Here is a 24,797-nt window from a genome sequence, read left to right on the forward strand (position 1 = left end):
CTAGCTTTCATGATCAGTGCCACAACGCTCCTCAGAACTTGTCAATTTAGCTGTATAAGCAAATCTGATTACAGTGGTTTGCATCCAATCCATACTTGTTTGAATCAGGCAGGGATTTCATATAAATTTAGCATTAAATATCAGAGTCCACCATGAGATGACAACAATGCGCGCCTAGCCTGGGCCCCTATATCAAGGTCACTGAACGCCTCTGAACAGTCAATTCCCTATATAAACCTTACTGATTATACTGTCTGGTCAATAACTTCCATGAATGGTTAAATTCCACAATAATTTGCAACAAGTGACAACCACAATTTTATTTTAAAGACGATACCCATCTTAAGCTTAAAGGTCTCTCACATCGCCGGGTCAAGGTCTGCACTTGTGTTTGAGTCATGTGCTCTTAAAACTTAATAGTCATCTTTCAAGAATTAGATTGATTTTTTACAAATAATAATTTTGCCTCGTAGAATCTTTATATTTGTTTCAAAATTTGCCCGAGTCAAACAATATTATCCTGTTTCAACGGGGCATTGCTGATAGTAACTTCAAATAATTTAAGACTTTATGCTTCAAATGAAGAATTGCTGTTGATACAAGCAGTTATGATTACACCCTCCATTGTTCAATGTCCAACCGTATGAAATGTGAGTCTCCCCTAAACACATCATACAATACAAGACATAGAGATATAAAAACAAGGAAGCAATTTCATCTTAATGTATTTTATTGTTCAAATTATGTACAAAAGAATACCAAATCAGTACTCTTGAACATTTACATACCGGGTAATTTCACAGCCTGGCTTATGCTAAAGATATATAGCACTCAAAAAAACATATTTATATTTTAGACTGAGAAATTGTACAATTTCTTCTTATAAACACTATCTCATCTCATTACTAATGGAACACTATTACTTATGGCAATACAAAAGTCTTAACAAAACATCTTAAAATAATGTAACATATTGCACAGTAATTTCCTTCCAAATTGCTATGGCAACAGGTGTTTTATTTTAATTTTTTTTCTCAATAAAATCTCAATTAAAAATGGAAATCTGTACAATAATGTATATCAATTACAGTGAGACAGTCAATATTTAATTAGTCATAAACGTAAATTTCACTAGAGTGAAGTTAAAAATTGCTTTTATAACAAGATGTTTGAGAATTGGATGTGTGGCCCGTCGCGTTGGGACAGCCCATAATTTTTCTAAAATATGTCACCAAAACTTTGACCTATTGACCCCAAAATCAATATGGTTCATCTTTTGACCATGGCCACTGTGTATACTAAGACTTCACATTAGTTGTTCAAAGTTACTGATTGTTGACAATAGTGTGGACATGGACGACGATGGAAAAGTAGTCCCTATGTAGCTACCATGTATCGCAGGTAATACAATCAGAAACTATAATAAAATATACTTTGACAATAATGCTTTATCACTTAATCATATGAATTTATTACCAAAATGAAAGAAAAGATATGAATGAAAAGATATAGAAATTCAGATGAAAAGAAAACAAGCGAGCACAGTAAATACAGAAATGCCAGAACAAGTAAAATGGAAAGTAATGTATAAATAAATAAGGTAAGATAGCTGTACAATTCTTTAAATGTGTTGACTGGTGACACATAATTTTAAATATTGTCTGTTGTAAAACATTACAAAATAATTTCGGCCATAACAGTCTTAAGAAAAATCGATTATAAGTTCAAATTGCGTTAGCTTTCAAAATTAGAAGAGCTGGACTAATAATAAAATTCTGAACAAGACCAGCAAGTGTTTAAATGAAGAAATATTTCTGAAGCTTGTCAGCTTTAGCACACTAACTTTAACCAAGGCCAAAGCCAGCAATCATTGTCACTGGTATTGCAGACAGTCAAAGTAACTGAAAGAGAATTTGAAGTGATTTAACGACCGGTAATACTGGACTTTTACCAGCTTTAACTTTATTGGACCACTGCCATAGCAGGCAATCGTGTCACTGGTATTTCCGAGAGAAGACTAAAAGGAGGATAATGACACATGATCGAGGAAGCACATCACAGAATGTCCGGGAGGGGGGCGACGTCCACTCTAGAGTTTGTCTGTTAGGAATGTAGCTGCACCAAACATCCACCGGGAAACACGTCATGAACAATCCACCTCCACAACAGATGAGTTCCTTGAGTCTCCTTGAAAAAAAAGGACATTGCGTTATGATAAAAGTACCATATTTAACTGTCTTGAATGTGCTAGGACAGATAAAGCATGAGGGGAAATGTTAAGGAAAGTATGTTATGTTTAGAACATAAAAAAATAAACAAATTTTGTTTATAAAACAACAATTGAAACGCTTTAAATATAGTCAATTTCAGCACTTGCAGAAGTACTTAATTAAAATAATCAAAGCTTTAAAATGATCTACAGGTATAGTATGCAGACAATAATCATATTCTGGGAAAATAACTGCATACTGTCTACCATAATATCTATCAAAATTTGGTAAGCAACATTAACAATTTCTTCAATAAAAGTAAAATGCGTGCTTACAGCTGATCTGATAATTGAGCTCACTTTTAAGTATGGCTTTAGACAAATTATTATTTTACATAAAATGTAATTTTTAAACCTATAAATGACATTGTCTTCTTAAGTGGTTTTAAGCCTTCAGCTAAAAATTGATGAAGCTCATGTGAGTACGACACTATGATATTTTAACAGTGATCTGAAGACAGCTCTTAATTAACTACTAGTATCTTGATTTTGGCTTGCAGGCTACTTCTAATTTTGATAATAACAGGTGGAAATACTTCGAAGACATGAAACCTATCACTCACTGTCTTTGTCTTTCCGCCTGAGTTTTTTTCTCCGCCGGTCAATTGACGAGACCTCTGACTTGAGGTTCATGTAGATTGACCGTATCTCCTGAACCTTACTGACCAGGAAGGAAATTCTCGCTGTACCCTGCAGGTATTGGCCCTCCTCTGAAAACAGTAAATTTAATGCAGAAATGAAGATTTGTTCATCTGATTATGACATGAAATGGTTGTTCGTTTAATGATAGTGGATGAATGCAACCTTTGCATATAAATTAGAAATACTTGCAAAACTTGTATATGTGCATTGTATATAGGAAAATGTTTTGTATAATTTTTAAGAGGAACATATCACATGCCAATGCTATTACAATTGCTAATACCCGGGCATTTATGTACTGTGTAGCTTCTCACCAAGGCACCGCTGATTTGATTCCCCATGCATATGGTACTTTGGTTGGTCGTTATTGAGCCCAAATGGGTTTTTACCCTCTACACAATACCACATCATGCAGACAAGTGTGATGCAGCATGACATGATATAACTTTCTTCTCAATCAATGTAAAATAAAGTTTAAACTAACTTAGAATTACACAGACCTAGGTTAAAGTTGTATTTCGGTGGTCTAGGTGATCTGTTTTGATGGCTGGTGGAGCGAGGGTAGCTGTCGGACGTGTAGTTGGGACTGCGACCCTTCAGCATGTCTTCACTGTCACTCTCAGCTGCTGCAGAACAGATATGAAAGTTCCAGAAGTGATTCATGTAAATCCTAATGCTTGATGATAAAATATTATTTCAAAATTATCTACCAACACTTCTATATCACATTAATGAATTGGAAAAAAACACATTTTAACAAATTGCATACTATTATCCGAGAATAACAATTTATTATGAGTGAAAATCAACTGAATGTAGCCATTTAAACTAGTCAGCTTACCCATGAGTTTTGCTCTTGATTTCCCCTTACTGGCCCTTTTTCTGCGTTTTGTTGGAGTTGGTTCATCAGACTCGCGCCTGCGTTTGTTCGTGGTGAAGACTGGCACATCAATACTGCCCTCTGATCCAGCTACCACACCACTACTACCAGTGCTGTGGTTGGAGGGACTTGCGTTACCATTTGGAGATTCTCTTCCAGTTGCTTGACTAGAGTCTGTTTTTGATCCACTTTCATCCAAAGATTTTTTGGACGTTTTGATTTGATCACTTTGGCAGTTTTGTTGGTGTGTATCATCTGAGTCATGTTCCGGAGTTGTTGGGGGAGTATTTTCAAACATGTTATTGTTCTTACTTATTGTCTGAGACTTTTCTGCACTCTCCTGCTTGCTAATACAAAAAGTGTCTGGACTTTGACTATCACTTATTCTGCAGTCTATGGTTTCAACACGTGGCACAAAACCCTGGGATTCCTGAATGAAAGAGCTGCCAGGCAGAGGTTCCGGACTTGCTGACCGAGAACGAATCTCTTCCCCACAATGAAGGTCAATGTCATTACTAATGTCTTTCACATCAATCTCTTTAGCACTAATATCCCGTGTCTTTCTTGAACCAGGTCCTCGCCTTTTTCTAACAATACCCAAGCCCAACATTTCTGATTCTTCCATTTCCAATTTCTTCTTGGTTTTCTTTCTCACTTTTTTCTTCACAGCATGCACTTCATCATTGTCATTTTCAGGCTCTACCTCTTTAGGTTTTGTAACTGTGTCTTCCTTATTATCTTCAACTTTCCTACCAAGAACAATATCTGTCTTATTAGGAGACGCATTGTGAACCACAACCATTTCAGTCACTTTCTTAACCTCCTCTTTGCTGTCAGACTTATCCTTTCCTGTATCATTAGCAAGCGGTTCAACTGAAATACTATTATCATTAGTACATTTTTCAGGGGGAGAAATAACCTTTCTTATCATTGGAGAGAACCCTTGTTTTTTCTCTGCCAGGGTAACAAATGGCTTCCTTTCTGGAGAACTGTTGGCAAGTTTCTTTTCATGGCTACTAACCACAACAGAGACATTGGTTGTAGCTTTTACATCCTGTATGCTTCTCTTTACATCTTTTGGAGTTTCTTTTGCATTCGGAGCTTTTCTTTTCCTCCCTCTGCGTTCCACTTCAGAATCGCTCTTAGCTGTATCTTTTTCTTCAAGTAAAGCAAGATTCCCTGCAATAAAGTCTTTACCACCATCATCCTTAGAACCTTTCAAAGTTTTTTCAGTCTCTTCTTTCAAAGCTTCTTCCATTTCTTCTTCTTGCTTGGCCTCCTTTTCAAGCAAAGCAAGAGGCTTTTTTCGAACTGGTCTAGATTCTACCTCAGATTCATCATCCTTAAAATCGTACGGAGATTCTAATGCTTTCTTTTTTGTTTCACTGACTTCCTCTGTAACACTAGTACTTTCTTTATCAGTGATCTTCTCATTTGCAACTTGTTCATTATGTTCTTTCTCTTTCTCAGTCTTGTCATTTTTATCCTTTTCTCCTTTATCCTTTTCTACTTTTGCTGCAGATTTTCTCCCTCTCCTTTCTGGTTCTTTCTTTTTAACTTCTTTAACAGGTTCTTTCTCTTCATTCTCTTTACCAACTTCATTTACCTCACAAACTTTTTCAACTACAGCTACTGTCAATTGAGCTTCAATTTTCTGCAAGACAGGTTCATCCTTTTCAATGTCCTCTACTTTCAGTACAGGAGCAGCTGGCTCATCTGTCACAGGTGCTGTCACTGGCTCAACAATTTCTTTGATTTCAGATTCAGTCTCCTCTTCCTCAACTTTCTCCTTACCAATGTCAAGAACCTTGTGCAGTTTTGGAGGGCTTCTCTCCACGCTAGAGTCCAGCTCTGGGAGTTCATCACCATCATCCTCTGCTGTCTCTGACGCAATCAAAGGCATGCTATCAGTCTTGTGGGGCATGTCTGAGGAATTAGGATCCTTTTCTTTGCCAGCTGGGGTTTTCTCTACATCAGTTTCTGTATCAGACTTGTCAGTGCCTTCACTATCTGAACCTGGAAATAGGTATCAATTTTTTGTAAAAGCTTATACCTCTAGAACTTTTTTTTTTTTAATGAGGTTTTCATCTCTTATCATTTAATTTGTACAAAAATGTGTTCAATTTTTTTTATCTCATTATTATAGCATATAATCCTTATTACAAACAAGGTTTATAATTGTAACCAAGACTAGATTTGTTTCTTAAACAAGAGCACCACAAGCTAATTTAATAGTTTTTTACTTGCTGTGCACATTCATATTGTTGTCCTTAACATGTATACCAAGTTTCATATACATATCACTTGTGAAGTTTTCAACAACAACCCATACACCAAAAGCCATAGCTATGACTTTATTTCAAAAACTGGTGATATTTTAAAGCTTTTAACAGCTGTTACATTTGTTACACAACCCTGCTCCAAGACTACATACCATTGAATGAATCATAGACACTTGATGTCTTCCTCTTTCTGCGTTTAGCTGGAAAAGAACAAGGGAATGTAACATGGGATTTCGGAAAGAAAAACAGCTGAATACAGATACATGTAGGATACAGGGAGGGCGTCTTATAAGTGAGAGGTGAAAATGTAAGACTTGATCTCCTTCTATCCTTCATGTCACCTGGAAATGGTACTGACTGCGTCATCATAAGGAACAATTTTATACACAATACGCAATTTTAAGTGCAATAAACATAGAAGCCTCAAGAAATAAGCAAATGAAGATTGCAAATAACCAGTAAAACAACTCAAAGAACCTTGAATTTCATCTTGTTAAAAATTCAACTCTTTCGAAATAACAAATATATTATTATTATTATCATTATTATTATTATTATTATTATTATTATTATACATCTTAAATTAAAGGTAGTGAAGTTTTCTTCCTTAAAGTTGGTACAAAGAAAAAGATCAAAACAGTTGTATTGATTGTCTTTTATAACAGTCTTGTTAAAGAAAATACAAGTATGAACTTGATTTAGTTAAATGTGATTAAACCTTACCATAAACTTCTTTTATTTTGAAAGGGCTATTCTAGTAAAACATATAACCCACATGGGGGAGGCAATTATTTTTATGTGTATGTGGGTGGGTGTCTTTTTACCTGATTTGGACCCCAAAAGGGTAAAACTGCTTCTGTAGGGGGGGGGGGGGGGGGGGGGGGGTATAATTAAAAATTGCCTTCCCCCCGGGGGTTATACGTTTGGAATAGCCCTAATCAAATCAATGGGTTTTATCTGATTATATTATTTTTTCAAAAGATCTTTAATGCAAAACTATGCACAAAGATACTATACACTTATCACAATATTGTTAATAACAATGTCAAACTGGAATATGAAAAATTGCATAAAGGATCCAGTGAATTTAAAGAAAGCTACATTAAGTGAGCTATTAGGAGTGGAATTTGGGAATAACAAGTACCAGGGAGGCCATCAGTGATGAGTTCTATGCTGTTTGAGCGGGTGGGGCGTGGTTTTGCAGAGGGAGGGGCAGCCACAGGGGAGGAGTTCTGGGACTTGCCCGACTTGCCTGGTGGGCGCCCAGGGCCCGTTCCCTGACTTGTACTGCTGGTGTCTGATTTGACACTTGAGGGGGAGGATGGTGGCTTGTCCAGGGGTGATTTCTTCTTGCCAGGACCCTGATAAGTAAAAGAAATGAACATTTCATGAAAATTCTGAAAACACTGTTGAGTAAATAATATGTGAGCCAGCTATATGTTGTAAATAGTTTACACATAATAAGTACTTGGTGCTTTGAACCAAAGTTATCTTTTTGTTTGAAGTTACTGTACAAAAAAGAGTAAAAAGGCACAAAACAAACAATAAGTTAAAAAAAAGTTTGCAATTACACATTATCAATACCTTTGATCCTGGTTTGGGTGAGGGTTTCTCTACCAGTTTCTTGCCAGACTCGGGCCTGTAAACAACTTTATTGATACGGTCGCGCCCGATCCACTCATCATGGCGTGTATTCCAGCCTGCATAGTGCACAAGATACAGCTTCGGACCAAGGGTGCCTACCTCAAGAATCTGCATGAGACAAGAATGTTACTGTACAGTTGAATAAAACTGTTTATTTCTTTGAATTGGTCAAAGACAGCCAAAACATTTCTTGATTGATCATTATCTATCCAGTATTTACTCTTATCCAATCAGACAAAACAAACTATTCAAAAGATTCCCAGTTTATAACTTATCAACTTTTTTATATAATTGGCTGCTGGCCTTTTTTATAAACATCCCATGGGTCAGATATTCTGTCTCATTCCCAGTGGAAAAGCTCTTTAAACGGACAGAATTTCCAATTTTGTCCCAATTTTGACAGTAACTCCTGGGATTCTCATTAAAGTAATTCCCAATTCAATGTTATAAAGCAATTAGTATCACCAAATATTATTAGACATTTTGAAAAGAATATTTTTTTTACGTAAAATTATTTGTTCCTAAAATGTCTTGAAAAATGCCTGACTTTACCCTCCGCACCAAGCCTTATTTGACTACATGTTAACCAGACTATTCACTTCAAAATTTTACATTTACCAGGCTAGTTTCATTTAAATAATCATACACAGATTCAGGGTGAATGATTCATTGAAGGTGAATTCTGGTGAAGTATTGCTGCCTTCTTACTGTTAAATGAGTAAACCTTTCCTCTCAAATCACAAATGTCAATCTCTGAGTTAGTATTGACAGTGAATTGAGTGGTATAACTAATTAACAATCATATAGCCATCAGCTGGTTAGTAGAACAAAAAATCAACAAAACCAGAAAAGAATCTGTACCTTGGCTTCATACTCTCTAGTGTGAGACCCTGTGCCATAGCGGACCCTCATTTTGGACCCTACTGGGAGATTCTCTGGATTTTGAAAGGGGTCTTCTTCCTTGTCTTTTTCTTTTTCATCACTGAAATCCGACCAAACACATCTGAGAAGCATGGTGGGATACATATTACAAGTTACACAATTACACCACTTATAAATAAAAGATAGCAGTTCGTGAAAGTTAGACCTCAATTTTATTTTGTAGAGTTCAAAGTCATAATTTCACAAGTGATGCAGTTAAGGGTGAAAACAACAACTTTCGGTGTAAACGAGATGAAATGAAATTGCTAGCTCACAGAAACACACAATTGTTCCCTTTATTTGTTAAAACTCTTTTAAATGTTTATGAATTGCACAAATCTATTGTAATCATCACATCATTTTATGCTATTTTCACTGTTTGAAAAGTGTGATATCAATTAAAATTTATCACAATCATTGAAATTTTACTTAAGCCCGACAGCTTATACTAGTGCTAAGCATGAATTATTTTAAAAAGCCATTCTGTACAGATTCCAGAATCTGAGCAAGCTAAAAGATCATTTTATCATTGCCTGGCTTGGAAGCTTGTGCTAATTTCGTCCACTGATATCACTGAAATAGGTTTGTAGTTTCCAGTAAATACATTTTATATATACGACAGAAAGTGTTACAAAGCTCACTGCGCAGATATACAAAGCTCACTGCGCAGATATGAATTTCTAACAATTAAAAAAAAATAATAGGTAATAAAATATTGGTGGTAAATTCATCAAAATCGGTTACTATTCTTTTTAGTAATCAAATTAAACACAAGCCCCCAAGACTGAATTTAGCAAGAAATTTGGTTTTGTTACAAGCTTTTATACATTTAGCCAGTGTGTTAAAAACTGTATTTAGGCTAAATCCATAGTATATATTCTTGATAACAGTTTCTTCAGTACCAGTATATTTACAGTTGTGTTAATGTCAAATAACAACATAAGAAGGAAATGTAGAATAAAAGATTCATAAGTGTGTATTTATGCTTAAAGGTCTAATGAAAACTTGGCATACCCATTTTCAGACTTTGCCTTTTTCTTCTTTATCATCTTCTTCTCGGCAGATTTTTCAAGCGTCTTTTCCTTTTCTTCTATTTCCACATCATTCTTCTTGTCTTTCGACTCATCTCTACGCCGACTTCCATCCCGACTGTCTTCATCATCATCTGCAGACTTGTCATCAGTCTTCATAGAACGCCTACGCCCAATCTTAAGAGGAAAGATTAATAAGTATAATTTAATATATATTTTGCATAAATAAACTTCATTGTCCAGAAATTACAAAATCTAGTCAGGAAGCTAGAAATAAGGATTCTTCTTCATTGATGAGTATTGTTATGTGCGTAAAATGAAGTAAACTAGAGCTGTCACAGGAGTGACGAATACCCCCAAATGCCACCTGGACAAAGGAATGGCAAACCATTCCTTTGAAAAGAGGCCATAACTCCAAGGTTACTGCACACTGCATCTTCTTTTATCATGCATGTATTGTTTTATTTAAATCTGTTGAGTAATTTAGAAGTTACACTGCTGACAAGAAAAACTAGCCTTTCATGAGTTATCGTCCGGAAACCGTTTTTCTACTTTTAGTAACAGTGACCTGGACCATGGCCCCACCAGCCCCAATATCGAACTTGACCTGTATCTTCTGATGTTACACCTGTGTACCAAAAATTGTTCCAATCGGTCTAGCCTTTCATGAGTTATCGTCCGGAAACTGTTTTTCTATTTTAAGTAACAGTGACCTTGGCCCCACCAGCCCCAATATCTAACTTGACCTGTATTCTCTGATGTTACACCTGTGTACCAAAAATTGTTCAAGTCTGTCTAGCCTTTCATGAGTTATCTTCCGGAAACCGTTTTTCTATTTTTAGTAACAGTGACCTTGACCTTGGCCCCACCAGCCCCAATATCGAACTTGACCTGTATCTTCTGATGTTACACCTGTGTACCAAAAAAATTTCAAATCTGTCAAGCCTTTCATGATTTATCGTCCGGAAACCGTTTTTCTATTTTTAGTAACAGTGACCTTGACTTTGGCCCCACCAGCCCCAATATCGAACTTGACCTGTATCTTCTGATATTACACCTGTGTACCAAAAATTGTTCAAATCCGTCAAGCCTTTCATGAGTTATTGTCCGGAAACCGTTTTTCTATTTTTAGTAACAATGACCTTAACCATGGCCCAACCAGCCCCAATATCGAACTTGACCTATATCTTCTGATGTTACACCTGTGTACCAAACTGTATCTTCTGATGTTACACCTGTGTACCAAAAATTGTTCAAATCTGTCTAGCCTTTCATGAGTTATCGTCCGGAAACCGTTTTTCTATTTTTAGTAACAGTGACCTTGACCTTGGCCCCACCAGCCCCAATATCGAACTTGACCTGTATCTTCTGATGTTACACCTGTGTACCAAAAATTGTTCTAATCTGTCTAGCCTTTCATGAGTTATCGTCCAGAAACCGTTTTTCTATTTTTAGTAACAGTGACCTTGACCTTTGCACCACCAGCCCCAATATCTAACTTGACCTGTATCTTCTGATGTTACACCTGTGTACCAAAAATTGTTCAAATCTGTCAAGCCTTTCATGAGTTTTCGGCCAGAAACTGTTCTTCTATTTTTAGTAACAGTGACCTTGACCTTGGCCCCACCAGCCCCAGTATCGAACTTGACCTGTATCTTCTGATGTTACACCTGTGTACCAAAATTTTTTCAAATCTGTCAAGCCTTTCATGATTTATCGTCCGGAAACCATAAAAACAGACCGACCGACCTTCAAGCTCACTCCTATATACCCCCTCAAACTTCCGTTTGTGGGGGTATAATAATGCTGCAACATCATTCAGTCCATGCTGCCAGAAAAGCATTTAGATTCCAAAATTATGTGAAATGCAATTTTACATACCTTTTTCTGTAGATCCTTCAATTCATCTTCTGACGAGTCCTTTTTCGCCTTGGCAACAGGCGATGCAACCATGCTGCCATCATCCTTCTTCTTGAAACCTCTTTTTTCAACCTCAACTCTGGGCTGGGGCTTCACTTCGGTCTTCTTCTGGGACTTCTTGGGGGAGTCCTCAACCTTTTTGAAATCCTTCTTGTCTTTTTCATCTTTTTTCGGCACTGGCTCAGGCTTATCTTCTTTTTCTTCAACTTTAATATCCTCCTTGGGTTCTATCCTCAATCTAGAGGACTTCGGTCGCTTGGGGGTGCCTGTTAACAACATCATTTCATACATGACAATGAACATGGTTCGCCTCTTATCACATCAACACATTAAAACACAGTATTTAATATTTCCTCCAGCTTGAAAATGTTTTATCATTAATCTTAAAATCCCAGCTTTGTAAACAATCTGTCCTGTGTTATATGTTTATCATATATTAAACATTATTACTGCTTAGCAGGTATACTTAAGAAATAAATAGTATGAAGTTATATACCTATGGAATTTCATTTGGCTTGTTGATTTTTTTTGTTGCTTCAAATGACATTGTGTAAACGTTTTAGAAGGCTTAATGACAGCTACATGTTCTAGTTTGCAGCTCTCTGTATAGTTTTCCCGATATTATGATGTTGTTTTTCTATAAATCAATGTTTTATCTTACCCATTTTGACACTATCAACATCACTGTCCATTTCTGATGGAGTCTCTTCTGCCTTTTCACTAGCAGAGTCATTCTGAAATTAGTATAATACATTTATAAGACCACAAAAATAACAGAATGCTGTGCTATTAGCTTATCTATTTCTAGAAAATTATATAGTTGGTACTGACTGTACAGACTATGTTGCACAGTCCGTGCCAACTATATCTAATCAAAATAAGTCAGTACCAACTATATCCTCTCAAAATATGATATCCAAAACGTTTTTTTTATATTACTAGCAAAGTAATTCATGAAATATTACTGAATTACAGTATCAATAGATGATAGGCTTATATATAACTAAGGAAATAAACTCAATGCATAGCTCTTATGCCCTGGGTATGACTTTAACCAATGTTAATCACTTTGATTTTTACTCTTATACTTGAAACATACTTTGTCGGCTATGCGTGCAGAATCTCGTCCCCGGAAACTCAGCAGACTGCGACCAGAGTCATTACGGTTTCTGCTGGGTCGGCTGATTGTCCCCATTGAACTGCCAAGTTTTCGGTAGAAATCCTCAAATGCATGCAGATATCTGGAAAAAAACAACACAATTTAAACTAATACATACATGTTAAGATGTATAAGATCTTTGAAGACCATCTAAATGTTAAGCCAGTGAAAATACGCAAAAAGCCCCGAGCATTCAAATGAATGTGAACTTGGTCTAAACACTATAAGGTCTGAAATAAACAACTGAGATCTGATATAATCTTATAGTGGCATGATATAACTTTATTGAGATCTGATATCATCTACTAGGGGTCTGATCACCTTAAATGAAGGTCTGATATAATTTTATTGAGTTCTGATATAATCTAATCTAAGCATCATACCAATTATCACCCATGGTATGTGAACTTTGGAAATAATTATTCCTATATAAGAACAAGCATTATTCAGCATTTAGGTAACTTCCATTTAAATTTCAGACAATGAACCCTTCAATATGTTAACAAATCTCTTGTAACTTCTTACTTTTTGTATGCATTTTTAATTTGTGTTGAAGCTGTGTTTGAGGGAGGCAGCTGCATCTTGGAGTACACAAGTCGCCATTTCATCTGATTGGTAACCTGCAATATACACAGATGTGAACACCAGTAGTGATATGTCAAGTTCAGTTTTGTCATTATTTTAATGCCTAAAGTGTTGGAATTGTGTTTTAGTTTCTTGCAATGATCTTCTGGCAGATGTGCCATACTACGAGATAAAAGTAAGTGTTTGGATGCTGGTGAAAGCTCTTTATTTTGCTTATTTTAACTTACGGTAACTTAAAAATCTAAAAAAAATGCTATTTTTCAATCGAACTAAACCTGTATATAGTCAAATCCTTACCCTGTTGTATCCGCCATATTTCTGAACGACCTTGAATAGCTTGTACAGATTGAGGTCCTTGGTTCCAATACTGGGCCCCTTGTTAATGGGTGTGCCCCGGTCATCAGAGAACTTGTATAGCTGGGCAACAAACCTGTCCTTTTCCTCACTCTGCTCCTCATCCTCTGACTGGAACCAGAATCAGTATGAATATACTGTAATATATTACATACTTAGTCTTGTATAAACCTGATAATCTCCATTACCTCCAAACTTAATGACTCTTAAATCCAAACAAGCTGGTTTTTAACTGTCAACAATTAAATAATGAAACTAATTATATTATACACATGTGCCTATATTGACTGGTAAAATGTGCATTTAGTTTCACTTGAATATCTTCAAGGTGTTTAATGTTAAAGGTTCAAAAATAACTGAACAAGTCATGAGTTATGATCCTCACCATACATTAGCATACTGTCATTGAATGTCACTGGCAACATGAATGTTATTTTAGAGATAACAGGATTTTTGCTTGTAAATTACACTGATACCATGACTGTCACAAAACCTCCAATAAATTTCTTTTGGAAAAAAAAAACTCTAAATAAAAAATCAATATCCCAATGCAACAACTATCCACTGTTACTCTGGTAATCTTTCCTACCTCCTCTTCCTCATCCTGGTCGTCATCATCAGAGCCAAGTAGCTCGTCTCTCTTCCAGCTAGTTGGCAATTCACGATTGTCCGCATATAACAATGCCTTCTCCATTGCTGCAAAGGTATTATAGATAGATTATATATGCTTTAGCATTGTCATATATATCATGTCCTTTATAAGAATCCGTGTGGTACTTGGATAAACCTTACTATTGACATTCACAATTGTTAAAATGAACAAACAAGCTCACCACAAGTTGATGGTAATACTTCGAATAAAGGGACGTAACAGTGAACTTTTAATTGAAGCCAGTGTTATGTGCCTTTGTACAAATGAGCATATTGTCACTGGCTAAATATGTTATTCATGTAAGACCAATACCTGGTTTCAGTGCTTTGTCCTCATTCTTGAGGCAAGCTTCCCTAGTAAATGTTGACAAGTCTTTCCTCCCAACTGATAGACTGAAACAAATATGTTTGTATAAAATAATTACACAGATAAGCACATCATTTTTAAGTCTATGTTATTATGTTCTTCAATGTGCATCTCTATATACATAAAACATATTGAATATCTAATGATGTAATAAATCAATCTACTAGTATTATTTTGAATGCCTAATTCTTTCAGTTATATTTTGAAAGGCTAATCTTTCCATTGTTTTCTGTAAGAACACTTCCTATTTATCAGTTACACAGTTAAAACATTCTACAACAGCTCCATTCAAAAAACTATTTTTTTTCTAGACCTCATTTCTACTCACAATTTTCCATCTTTGAAGGACCTGACAAGAACATGATCTTTTCCCTTGAGCTCTGTGCTGTGAGCATCAGGGAGAACAACAAGGACGGGCACACTGATGGTCTTTTTCCGGTCCCCACTCTCATATATCATGGGCTTGCCCACCAGCTCCTGATTCCGACCCCTATACTTCTTTCTTGGACTGTCATCTTCCTCTGACGAAGAACCACTGTCTTCTTCAACTCTGAATAAATTGTTTAAGGACCATTAGCTTTTAACTGCATTTAAATTTGTAGCAACATATCACTAAATCACTAACACAATGCGATCATTAAGAATTATAAAAAAAATATTTGCCTTTAACTCATCCTGTTGAGTGACGTTTAGATTGGCTAAGAAATCCAAAAAGAATGGTTGTAGTTTGTATGTTAACATAACTTGACATGACAGATCCATTCCCTCAGTTTGTAAACTAAAAGCTAAACAAAATAGCAAGAACGTTTCAATTAAGTACCATAACCACATACCTATAAACACATAACAAGCAGTGAACATACCCTATTGCTGCACTGGACCTATTTCTCTTGTTTCTTGAAATCACTGGTGTACCAAAATGCTCTGGGTTGGATAGTGGCAGATTATCAAGTGTCTACAAATTGAAATCCAACTATAAGTCTTAATTTCAACTAAATCAAGTTTAAACTTAAACTATAACAAGACTTAATTCTAACTATAACCCAGCATTGAAAAAGTATTAAGTGGCTTCTTGTTTCATATCTCATTTTTTCATATTATTCAATAAACTTCCTTATGCATAACATAATTTAGAATAGGGAAAATGTTGATAAAATTTACTATATTCTAAATAATACAGAGTTTCCGTTGTATATGCCGTACAATTCCACACAAAGCCATTACATGTCTGGATCTTTTTTAATTGATCAGACTTTTATTCAGCTATTCATCTTTAATTCAGTGTCCATACCTCACTTTCAGTGAAATGTTTATCTCCCTTAAGGCAAAGTTGTGTTCTCCTCAATGTTCTCTCGTCGGCATCATCAAACACTGAAAGATAACATTACAACTTAATTTCAATCTCTAACTTATTTAAATGCAATTTATCATTTATACAATTTCACAACAACACACTTATGTCACCAATAGGACTGAACCATATAACTTTAGTATAGTCCTAATAACAACGTAAATCAATTCTACATGATTTTTTATACCAGATAAAAGTGTCTATTAAAAAAACCACAAAGAACTGATTATGATCATACCAACAGTGTACATGCTGGAGTCACTCATCTGCTTGATAAGAGCCTCCATAATTCTTCCTGTGTCTGGATGCTTCACTTCCACGGTGGCTCCAATCTGGATATAAAAACAACAACAAAACTGATTATATTGTATTTTAAATGGAGTTGCCATCATAAAAAGTCATTATATTTCTTTGATATACTATGTATGAATAGAAAATTCAAATAGACTAGTAGTAGTATGACTTGGATGTTATGTCATAAATGTATAGCAGTGAAATTGAGTGCACTTCGAAGTGATGTTGTATTCATTGAATGCTTTCAATCAGCGAATTAGAATTTATGATATGACTAGATTATGACATTTATGAAATGTGTTTACTAAAATTGACAAAATCTTCCCAAGATTGTTTCATATGTATCAATATTTTGAAAACTTGTTAAATACATTATGTATTGAATGACCACTCATCTTCTGTTATACCCTATGAACACCACTGGTAAAAACAAATTGGAGCATATCATTCATATCAAACAAAATTACCAAACTATACCTAGAAATGTTATCAATTGGTCACATAAAAAATCATTTTATATTAGTTAATCCTAATGAGCCCTAGCTGTTTCAATCATGAAGAAAGTGGATGTTATGGTCGTTGATAACAAGAGAAGTCATACCAACACAAACTTGCACCACTACGAGGTCGCACCTTTTTTTTTACCTGGTATATCACTGTGATTTTTTCCACAAGCAAATCTTAAACTTACCAGCAGCTGTCCTGTTATGAACTCATCAGTAACCAATAGAGTTGACTGGGTCTCCTTCAAGTAAACCTGAAAAAATGAAATCTTCATTTAATTTATTGACTTGAAATGATAATGATTTCATTCAATAATAAGTTTATGTAAACAAGCCTATGTGTTTCACTTTAAATGTTCTAAATGGATACTCTACATGGAAGGAAAAAGTGGGAACAGAGCTGGTCTAAAACTGACTGACAGTGAAAAACTGTTGGCAGGTTCTTACCCTTGTAATCTTCAATGGTATTGCACTGATATATAGAACATTTTGCAAATTTAAAAATCGATATATATAGCTTTACACAGAAGATACCTACCCTGCATTTGACTGATTTGACAATTTTCTTCACTTTAGCTTCACAAAATGCACCTCTATATTTAGCACTGACATCCGTGCCAATTGGGAGGTACGGTGGCTCAGACGATGTCTGAAAAAATATACATCATTATGATAAACATTAACAGCAGAGCAGTCATATGAACTGCCTTCTCTGGTTTAGAACTTACTACAGTCTTCTGACCAAGCTACAATATATGAAAATATGTATATTTTTTTAAGCACTGATTGACATCCGTGGCAATTGCGGGGGTACTGTGGCTCAGACGATGTCTGAAAAAAGAATTACACCATCATGATAAACATAAACAGCAGATAAGTCGCGCGAACTGCCTTCTTTGGTTAAGAAATTACTACAGGCTTCTCACCAAACTAAAATATATGAAAATATGTTTATTACCCCACCCACTTTGTAGTCAAAATAAGACGTAACCGTTTCATGTCATAATTACCACGGAAATATATATAGGAGAAAACAAACACATTTATGTTGCGAGAAAATGAACTGCTCGCACTGAACTGGAGAAAAATAAATATTTTCACCTATCAATGTATACATTTACCGTGAAAAGTGAGATTTGTAAAACTGAAACTGTCAAAATAACACGTCTGCCGAAAACGGCAATTTAACTGAGTATAACAACTGAATCGGAATAACATACCATCTTTCAGGTCCAGAAGCCTGTTGTCACATTTGATATTAACAACTTTTTAAAATTTCAACACTTTGCTTCAAACGTGCCCGAAGATATCTTGAAATTTCCACGGCTAACAATCTTGCTGGGATTCTCCATGAATGCTGAACAACAACCTGACAGGAGAATTGAGCCTTTCCATTGGTTGAAAGTCACGTGGTTTTGAAATTTTGCACAGCTGAGCATGCGCCAAAGCTGGTAATGGCGGTACACACACGGAAAGATTTACAAGAAAGGCCATGGGTTTGAGGTAGATGTTTTCAAAAGTCACAGGTCTGACAGAGAATTGGATTTGCATAGCGTTATGTTTAGTTTTGTTTTATAAAATTGAGAAGCCTATTAGCAATAATTAACTGCGGAAACCATTTTTTTCGGCTTTCTACTTTTTGTTTATATTCGTGTAACACATTTTTATGCCAACATCCGGGCGTTTGAACACGTTCCAGGGGGCGCTGCAAATGATGTCAACATTACGCACGTGTTGAACATATTTTTGCAGGTGCTCGAAAACGTAAACAAATGTTGTAACACTCGTTAAAATCATCTCACTATCTTGAAGTGTCTGCAAATCGATTATTGACACATTTACCTATTTTTGGGGGGTAAAATTTGCATTCGATACTATCGTACTACTGATTTTTTATATATATGGTTAAACGCCACTAATTTTATAGGGTACCAGACAAATCGGCCCTTTACGAAGACGGCCCATAGATGAAACGGTTACCTTTTCGACCCCTTGCCAAACCGGCCCCATCCTGTAAACATTTCGGCCCCTGAGACGATTGGCGCTTATTTTTATATAAGATTTTTTTGTTTTAAATATAATACAGTATTAGTAAAAACAGCATATATTTTCAAATTTTATTTTAATAGAAGCTATTATGAGATCTGTACATTCACATAAAGACATATACTGTATGCCTGAAATCTATTGATAAAATTGTTCACAAAAAAAATTGTTTAAATTGTTTTTTTATAAAAATACTTTTAAGTGGCTAAAATACACGTTGTAGGCTAATTTGGTAAGGGGCTGGCTTGTCTTGCTCCCATTTGAACAGGCTATTCCAGACTTACATGCTCATGATGCTGGCTGTAAACTCACCAGGAGCAGGATTTTTTAACACCAAGACTATCAACCCCTTCCCAAAACAAACACTTTTCAATCATAGACTTTTAAGCCCCTATTTTAAAAAAGGTTTCAACCTCTACCACATTGGACTTTTCAAACCTTATATTGAAGACTTTTCAACCCCTATTATTTTTGTCACATCAAGTCTAATGAAGGGCAATTCACTCTTTTCTTTACCAGATGGCACACAGATAGGCCTAAGAAGATTCATTTTTTAACAACTAACATAATGTTACATCCCAAAGTGTTTCAGTTATTGATTTGTTTTTACAGGTAACAGATTGTTGGGAGAGAGAGCAATGATGGGGAGGGAGATGATGTTAGACTACTTGGCCGGGGCTCTCTCAGGTATGAAAAATAGTTTTTTTATTGTGTTACAGGTAGCCCAGACTTCTGGGTAGAATACAGTGCTGGTGACTGTGTTGTTTTGAGAGGTAATGAAAGAAAGTACCCTGGTGGGATTGGTCCAACAACCTAGGTGTGTTAGAAAGTACTTATCATTGTGGCGGAGGATGGAGTGGGCATGGGAGTGGTTCTGCCTCATAATGAGATTTTTTTAAATCATTTCATATACACTCAATTTGCAGCACTATTTTACGATGGTTTAAAGGGACTTCATTCTCATTTAGTGTATTTATTAATGACATAAATTTAAAACATAATCATTAAGTGTTTTCAATTAGTATATACATACTGTCGTTAATAAAGCTTAATATGAATAGCACATAATAAACATTCAATGAACACAGTTCAATATGAATAGTGCATCATAAATATCATCATCGTAGATTCAGGGATGAATTTTAAACCATCGGGCCTAAAATGATCAAACAAACCTTTGGGGATTTTCGTTTTTTGGTTGATTTGGCTTTCTCATAATTTACTGAAATACATGGGTAAATAATTTTAAGAAACAAAATGTGGTCATGCATTAGAATTAAAATATTGTTTAAAAAAACAAGCATTACCACAATTTGTATTATTGTTCGTTAAATTGTGTTTTCTCACCTTAATGTTCTTTCAAGTGTATTGTTTACCAAGTAGTTTAATAAATTGCCAATTATCAATTAATATACAGTTAAGTATCCTTGTATATGCTAGTGACACATTCGCTCATTGGCCCGTCCACTGCTGTTGAGAAAGAACACATGACAATGATAGGTGCGATTCTTAAACACATTTTAGCCGAGGCATAGCGTCTACAAAAAAATTATTAGTGCGGAACGGCAACTGTTCAAAAGATTGGGGTTGCGGCACCTTCTGCTAATGCTCCCATGCACCTGCAAGTTGCAACCTTGGTGGGGACACCTTTACCTCATGACTATTCTCACAAACTCACACAAATTAAATTATGATTTTCTATGGGTTTTTTATTGCATTATTGGAGGTATTTAGTTGAAATTAGTATTGTGGGGCATTAATGCATGAAAGTCAATCCATACTGTTATAATGTTATATATGAATTAACAATTTTTTTTTAAATATTTTTGTATGGTTTGGTGCTGTAAAACTTTAAAGATTAGAGCGATGGTGCTTATATTACTAAATATTATTCTGCAGGTTCTGCTGGTGTGTTGTTTGGCCACCCATTAGACACTGTCAAGTGTCAGCTGCAGGTCCAGCTAGCAGGGAACCAGTACAGGAGCCTGAGGGACTGCTGCCTCACCATCCACAAGCAGGGATTGGTATGGAGGTTTGAAACTTCTATTGCAGATACAGCACCCAACTTACCATGCACTGACCAAATATTTTTTCACACTGATGAACTGCAGTACTAGTTAATGCATTCCTTATTAAAGAGGATAATCGTTCACAATGCTCTGTCCCAATTGAAATAAGTACAAGCCTGTACACATGTGCATTTAGTATTCTCAGTCATTAGGCTTGCACTTCTTAGGTACTGTACACTTTTAATCCCCTGCCAAACGGCGGAGGGGATAAAGTAATGGTAGGCGTGTATGTGTATGTGTGTGTGTCCTTTTATCTTGTCCAGAGCATTACTTAAAAATCATTGAAGTATGACTTCAAACTTAATATAAAGATAAATCATGCCTCCAACATAAATGATGCAATGCCATTGTTCCAAAACTGGTAACGCGGTGATCCCGTATTTTTCCATGTTGGACCACCAAATTTATGTTGTACCAAAATGGCGTCTATTTTCTGATTCCGATGAATAAATGACACATTTAAACATGTAACCAGGTTGTCAATGTTATATATATGTTACGGGGTTAGTAGAAGACCCCTGTTACTCATAATATCTCATTGAGGAGAAGTGAAGTGCATAAGAACCACAACGGTGGGTCAAATATTGTTTGGGCTATTGCCCTTTGTTAATTTAAAAAAATAAAGTTCTAATCACTTTAAACTTTATGTACAAATATATCTCACTGAATAAAAGTGCAGTGTATAGGAAACATAAGTCTGGTTGCAGTATATTTTGAGTAATTGCCCTTTGTTGTCATAAGGCGAAGCCAATACTGTTCCTAATTCATTGGGGGATATGACAGTTTGTGACAGCTCTTGTTAAAATTTCAAATTATCGTAAATAAAAAAAGGATATAAAACTAAACCTTTTTGGAAGTTTGCTTTTTAGGATTCAAGTGAGGACCTTGGTTGTCATGTATGGATTTTGGCTTGTTACACAGAATTCTAATTTCAATAACTGTGTTATTAATTCTTTTTTGTTTTTACGATTAATATATCCTGCATTCCCTGTATCATGTAGACTGCACAAAATAGTTCTGTTTGATTGGCTTGTTAGTTTGAGGTGATTGAACTTAAGTTATAAATTATTATGTGTATGTGCACACAATTGTTATTAAGGTAACTGTAGTTTGTAAGTTAATCTATTTAACAATGGATTGCACTTGCTTCGCCTTGCCTTCACAGATTCCATCTTAATTTTACAACTGTGTTTCACAAATGTGTTTAAATGTGTATTTCAGGCAAGGGGTTTCTTCCGTGGACTGTCATGGCCTCTTTTCTCCTACGGTCTTGTGAACTCTGTATTCTTCGGCACGTACGCCAGCACCCTGAAGGTACTGGGCTCCCATACTGGCCACTCCAAGGCCCCAGAATTCCTGCCCATCCTAGTGGCTGGGAGTGTTGGGGGCGTGGCCCAGCTCTCAGTTTCTGTGCCAATAGAGGTGATCAAGGTTGTCCTGCAATCACAGATTCCCCATCCTGACAAGCAGCACAAAGTGTCCGGTAAATCTAAATACCTGTGACTTTTACATAATGTGTTACTAAAATAAAGAATTGTATATAAAATCAAAAAGCCTAAGGAGAGAATGTTGGATCATGATTTTGTAGAGATTTTTAACATTCCAAGTGACCAAACATTTGCTACTTGCCCTTGCTATATTTCAAACAGTGTTGTATTTATCATTTAAACCAGGCATCAATAGGGACTACTACAAGGGACCACGGGAGGGTGCGCTGGACATAATCCGTTCTCAGGGTGTCAGGGGCATGTATCGGGGCACCATCACCCAGATGTATCGAGACGTCCCTGCAAGTGCCTCATACTTTCTTGTGTTTGAATATTGCTCATACTACAGTCACAAACACCTGTCATTCCTCAATAGCCAGTTAATTGATTTTGTGTCTGGTGGCCTTGCTGGTGTGTTGAGCTGGACCCTAATTACTCCCCTTGATGTGCTCAAGAGTCGTGTCCAGGCTGACGTGAAAGGGAACATGTATTCAGGCCTCTGGGACTGTGCGGGCAAGAGCATCAAGCAGGAGGGTATTCGGGTTCTCTTCCGCGGGTACTCCGCTGTAGCAACGCGAGCATTCCTTGTGAACTCTGTTACATTGTTAGTGTATGTTGAATTGTTGAAGGCTTTTAAAGTGAATGAAAGTATTATGTAAACAAGGACTGTGATATTCAATTGATCGACTGGTATGTGCTCTATACTTCATTAGTTTGTGTTGAATTGTTAAAGGTTTTTAGAGTGAAGTTTTGTGTAAACAATGTGAGAGTTGATGGTTTAAAATGATACTGGCAAATACATTTGTTAAATAATTTCCCTTGACCAACGAGACTTGTCTGTACTTGGTGCTCATGTAAAGAAATAATATAGGGCTGTCATCATAGTCAACATGATGATTTTGTAATCCTACCTCATTTTAGCTCAACTATTGGAAATATAAGGAGAGCTATACTACTCACCCTAGCGTCCTTGTCACACCTTGGTTAAGGTTTTGCATGTAAGCACCTTCAAGTAATTATCTCTGCAAATACATCATACATGTATTGCTTGAAACTTCAGAAATTAATTACAAACTATCCAACCTACTGAAGGTATTACACCACAAATAAAAACCGCCACTTGAAACTCACAGGACAACAAATTTTATGAGTGTTTCATGGTACAGGTTCGAATCCATCCTTTTTAAAATAATCTTGGTTTTCATTCATTTGCTTATGTTTTTGGCATTAGTTTAAATGGTAATAAAAGAATATTTGTACCCATCAATTTTAGCTTCTTTAGAGATGTAATTTCTTGCAGGCTCGACTGAAATAGCTGGTTGAGAATATCAAACTCCTTTTTTTTTCAAAAGAGATGGGAAAACATTTTTTATTTTTTTGGCATAATGTTACCAAACGGATAAAACTTTAATATATATATTGACCAAAAGATTGATTATATTTGTTGATGATGTTATCATGAATGAATTCTTTCTGAAAGTAAATACTAGTAAATGTTTTGTTATGCTGAAACCACATTATTACCAAACTATTCAAAAATAAAAGAAATAAAGAAGTTTTTTTGTCTTTTGGGTGACATCATTTTTCTCGAATGTTCTGAAATGTGGTTAGGGTAATTTAAGTTTTAATCAAAATATTCTTTGACAGTTAATTTCTTTTCAATTTCATTTTTGAATAAGTTTTTCCTGGAAGCACACACCAGTCAATAACTCGGCAACTACTTGATTTATTGCATTGAAATGTTAAACAATCAAGTACGGTAACTCTATCTGGCATATTATGCAAATTTTGCTGATTTATTATTTGACTTAGAAATTCTGGGTAAGGTTTTTTTTTTTTTTTTAATCTAATTTTACAGTGATCCATGCCTGTTTTACTTAATCTTTAAACTTAAAATCTGTGAAAAGGTTGAACTCACTGTCACTGTGACAGCTCTTGTTAAATAGTCTGTGGGGTTTTAAGGAAAAATCATGGTACTGTCATAACCATTGGCATTATTGTGGAAAACTTTGAAGCTTTGCTTAACTAAAAAAAACTTTACAGGTATTGAAATAAAACTATGTACATGTGTTGCTAGAGATGATACGCATATGTTTAGCTTATCTGCTTAAGTTCAACTATAAAACCATTATTATGTAAAATGAAGCATCCTGTTTTTCAACTATGTGCCTACCAAGGATCGATCACTTTTTATACGCCCGAAGGGTCGTATTATGTTATGGCCTCCATCGTCTGTCCGTCTGTCCGTCCGTTAGCAATTCCGTGTCCGGGCCATAACTTGGTAACTAATAAAGCGATTTTCAAATAACTGTATACAAATCATCACTACATTAAAAGGATGT

At 35.7% G+C, this 24,797-nt stretch overlaps 2 protein-coding genes across 4 annotated transcripts; one reads left to right on the forward strand and one right to left on the reverse strand.

Annotated features, from left to right (window-relative positions):
• Nucleotides 1–712: 712 nt before the first annotated feature.
• On the reverse strand, nt 713–18,225 carry LOC128207860 (AT-rich interactive domain-containing protein 4B-like). 2 transcript variants are annotated; one of them, XM_052911028.1, is made up of 23 exons: nt 18,074–18,225; nt 17,392–17,502; nt 17,042–17,107; nt 16,295–16,388; nt 15,997–16,076; nt 15,569–15,660; nt 15,034–15,255; nt 14,652–14,731; nt 14,277–14,383; nt 13,631–13,798; nt 13,274–13,368; nt 12,689–12,830; nt 12,251–12,323; nt 11,551–11,855; nt 9,653–9,846; nt 8,579–8,699; nt 7,658–7,825; nt 7,326–7,434; nt 6,226–6,273; nt 3,753–5,807; nt 3,412–3,537; nt 2,833–2,979; nt 713–2,187 (listed from the first exon to the last, which is right to left on the reverse strand). In XM_052911028.1, the coding sequence occupies exons 1-23, from the start codon at nt 18,074–18,076 to the stop codon at nt 2,144–2,146; spliced, it is 4,650 nt and encodes a 1,549-aa protein (XP_052766988.1). In that variant the 5' UTR covers nt 18,077–18,225; the 3' UTR covers nt 713–2,143. The 2 variants fall into 2 exon arrangements, with proteins under 2 accessions (XP_052766988.1, XP_052766987.1); XM_052911027.1 differs by having other exon boundaries at nt 7,218–7,434.
• A 66-nt stretch (nt 18,226–18,291) lies between these two features.
• LOC128207862 (solute carrier family 25 member 45-like) lies at nt 18,292–24,368 on the forward strand. Of its 2 annotated transcripts, none has more exons than XM_052911030.1 (5): nt 18,292–18,356; nt 19,512–19,586; nt 20,799–20,923; nt 22,190–22,451; nt 22,642–24,368. In XM_052911030.1, the coding sequence occupies exons 2-5, from the start codon at nt 19,538–19,540 to the stop codon at nt 23,112–23,114; spliced, it is 909 nt and encodes a 302-aa protein (XP_052766990.1). In that variant the 5' UTR covers nt 18,292–18,356; nt 19,512–19,537; the 3' UTR covers nt 23,115–24,368. The 2 variants fall into 2 exon arrangements, with proteins under 2 accessions (XP_052766990.1, XP_052766989.1); XM_052911029.1 differs by having other exon boundaries at nt 18,313–18,379.
• Nucleotides 24,369–24,797: the final 429 nt, after the last annotated feature.

Source organism: Mya arenaria, chromosome 11 (assembly GCF_026914265.1).
Source record: "Mya arenaria isolate MELC-2E11 chromosome 11, ASM2691426v1".
In the NCBI taxonomy this organism is placed as follows: domain Eukaryota; kingdom Metazoa; phylum Mollusca; class Bivalvia; order Myida; family Myidae; genus Mya; species Mya arenaria.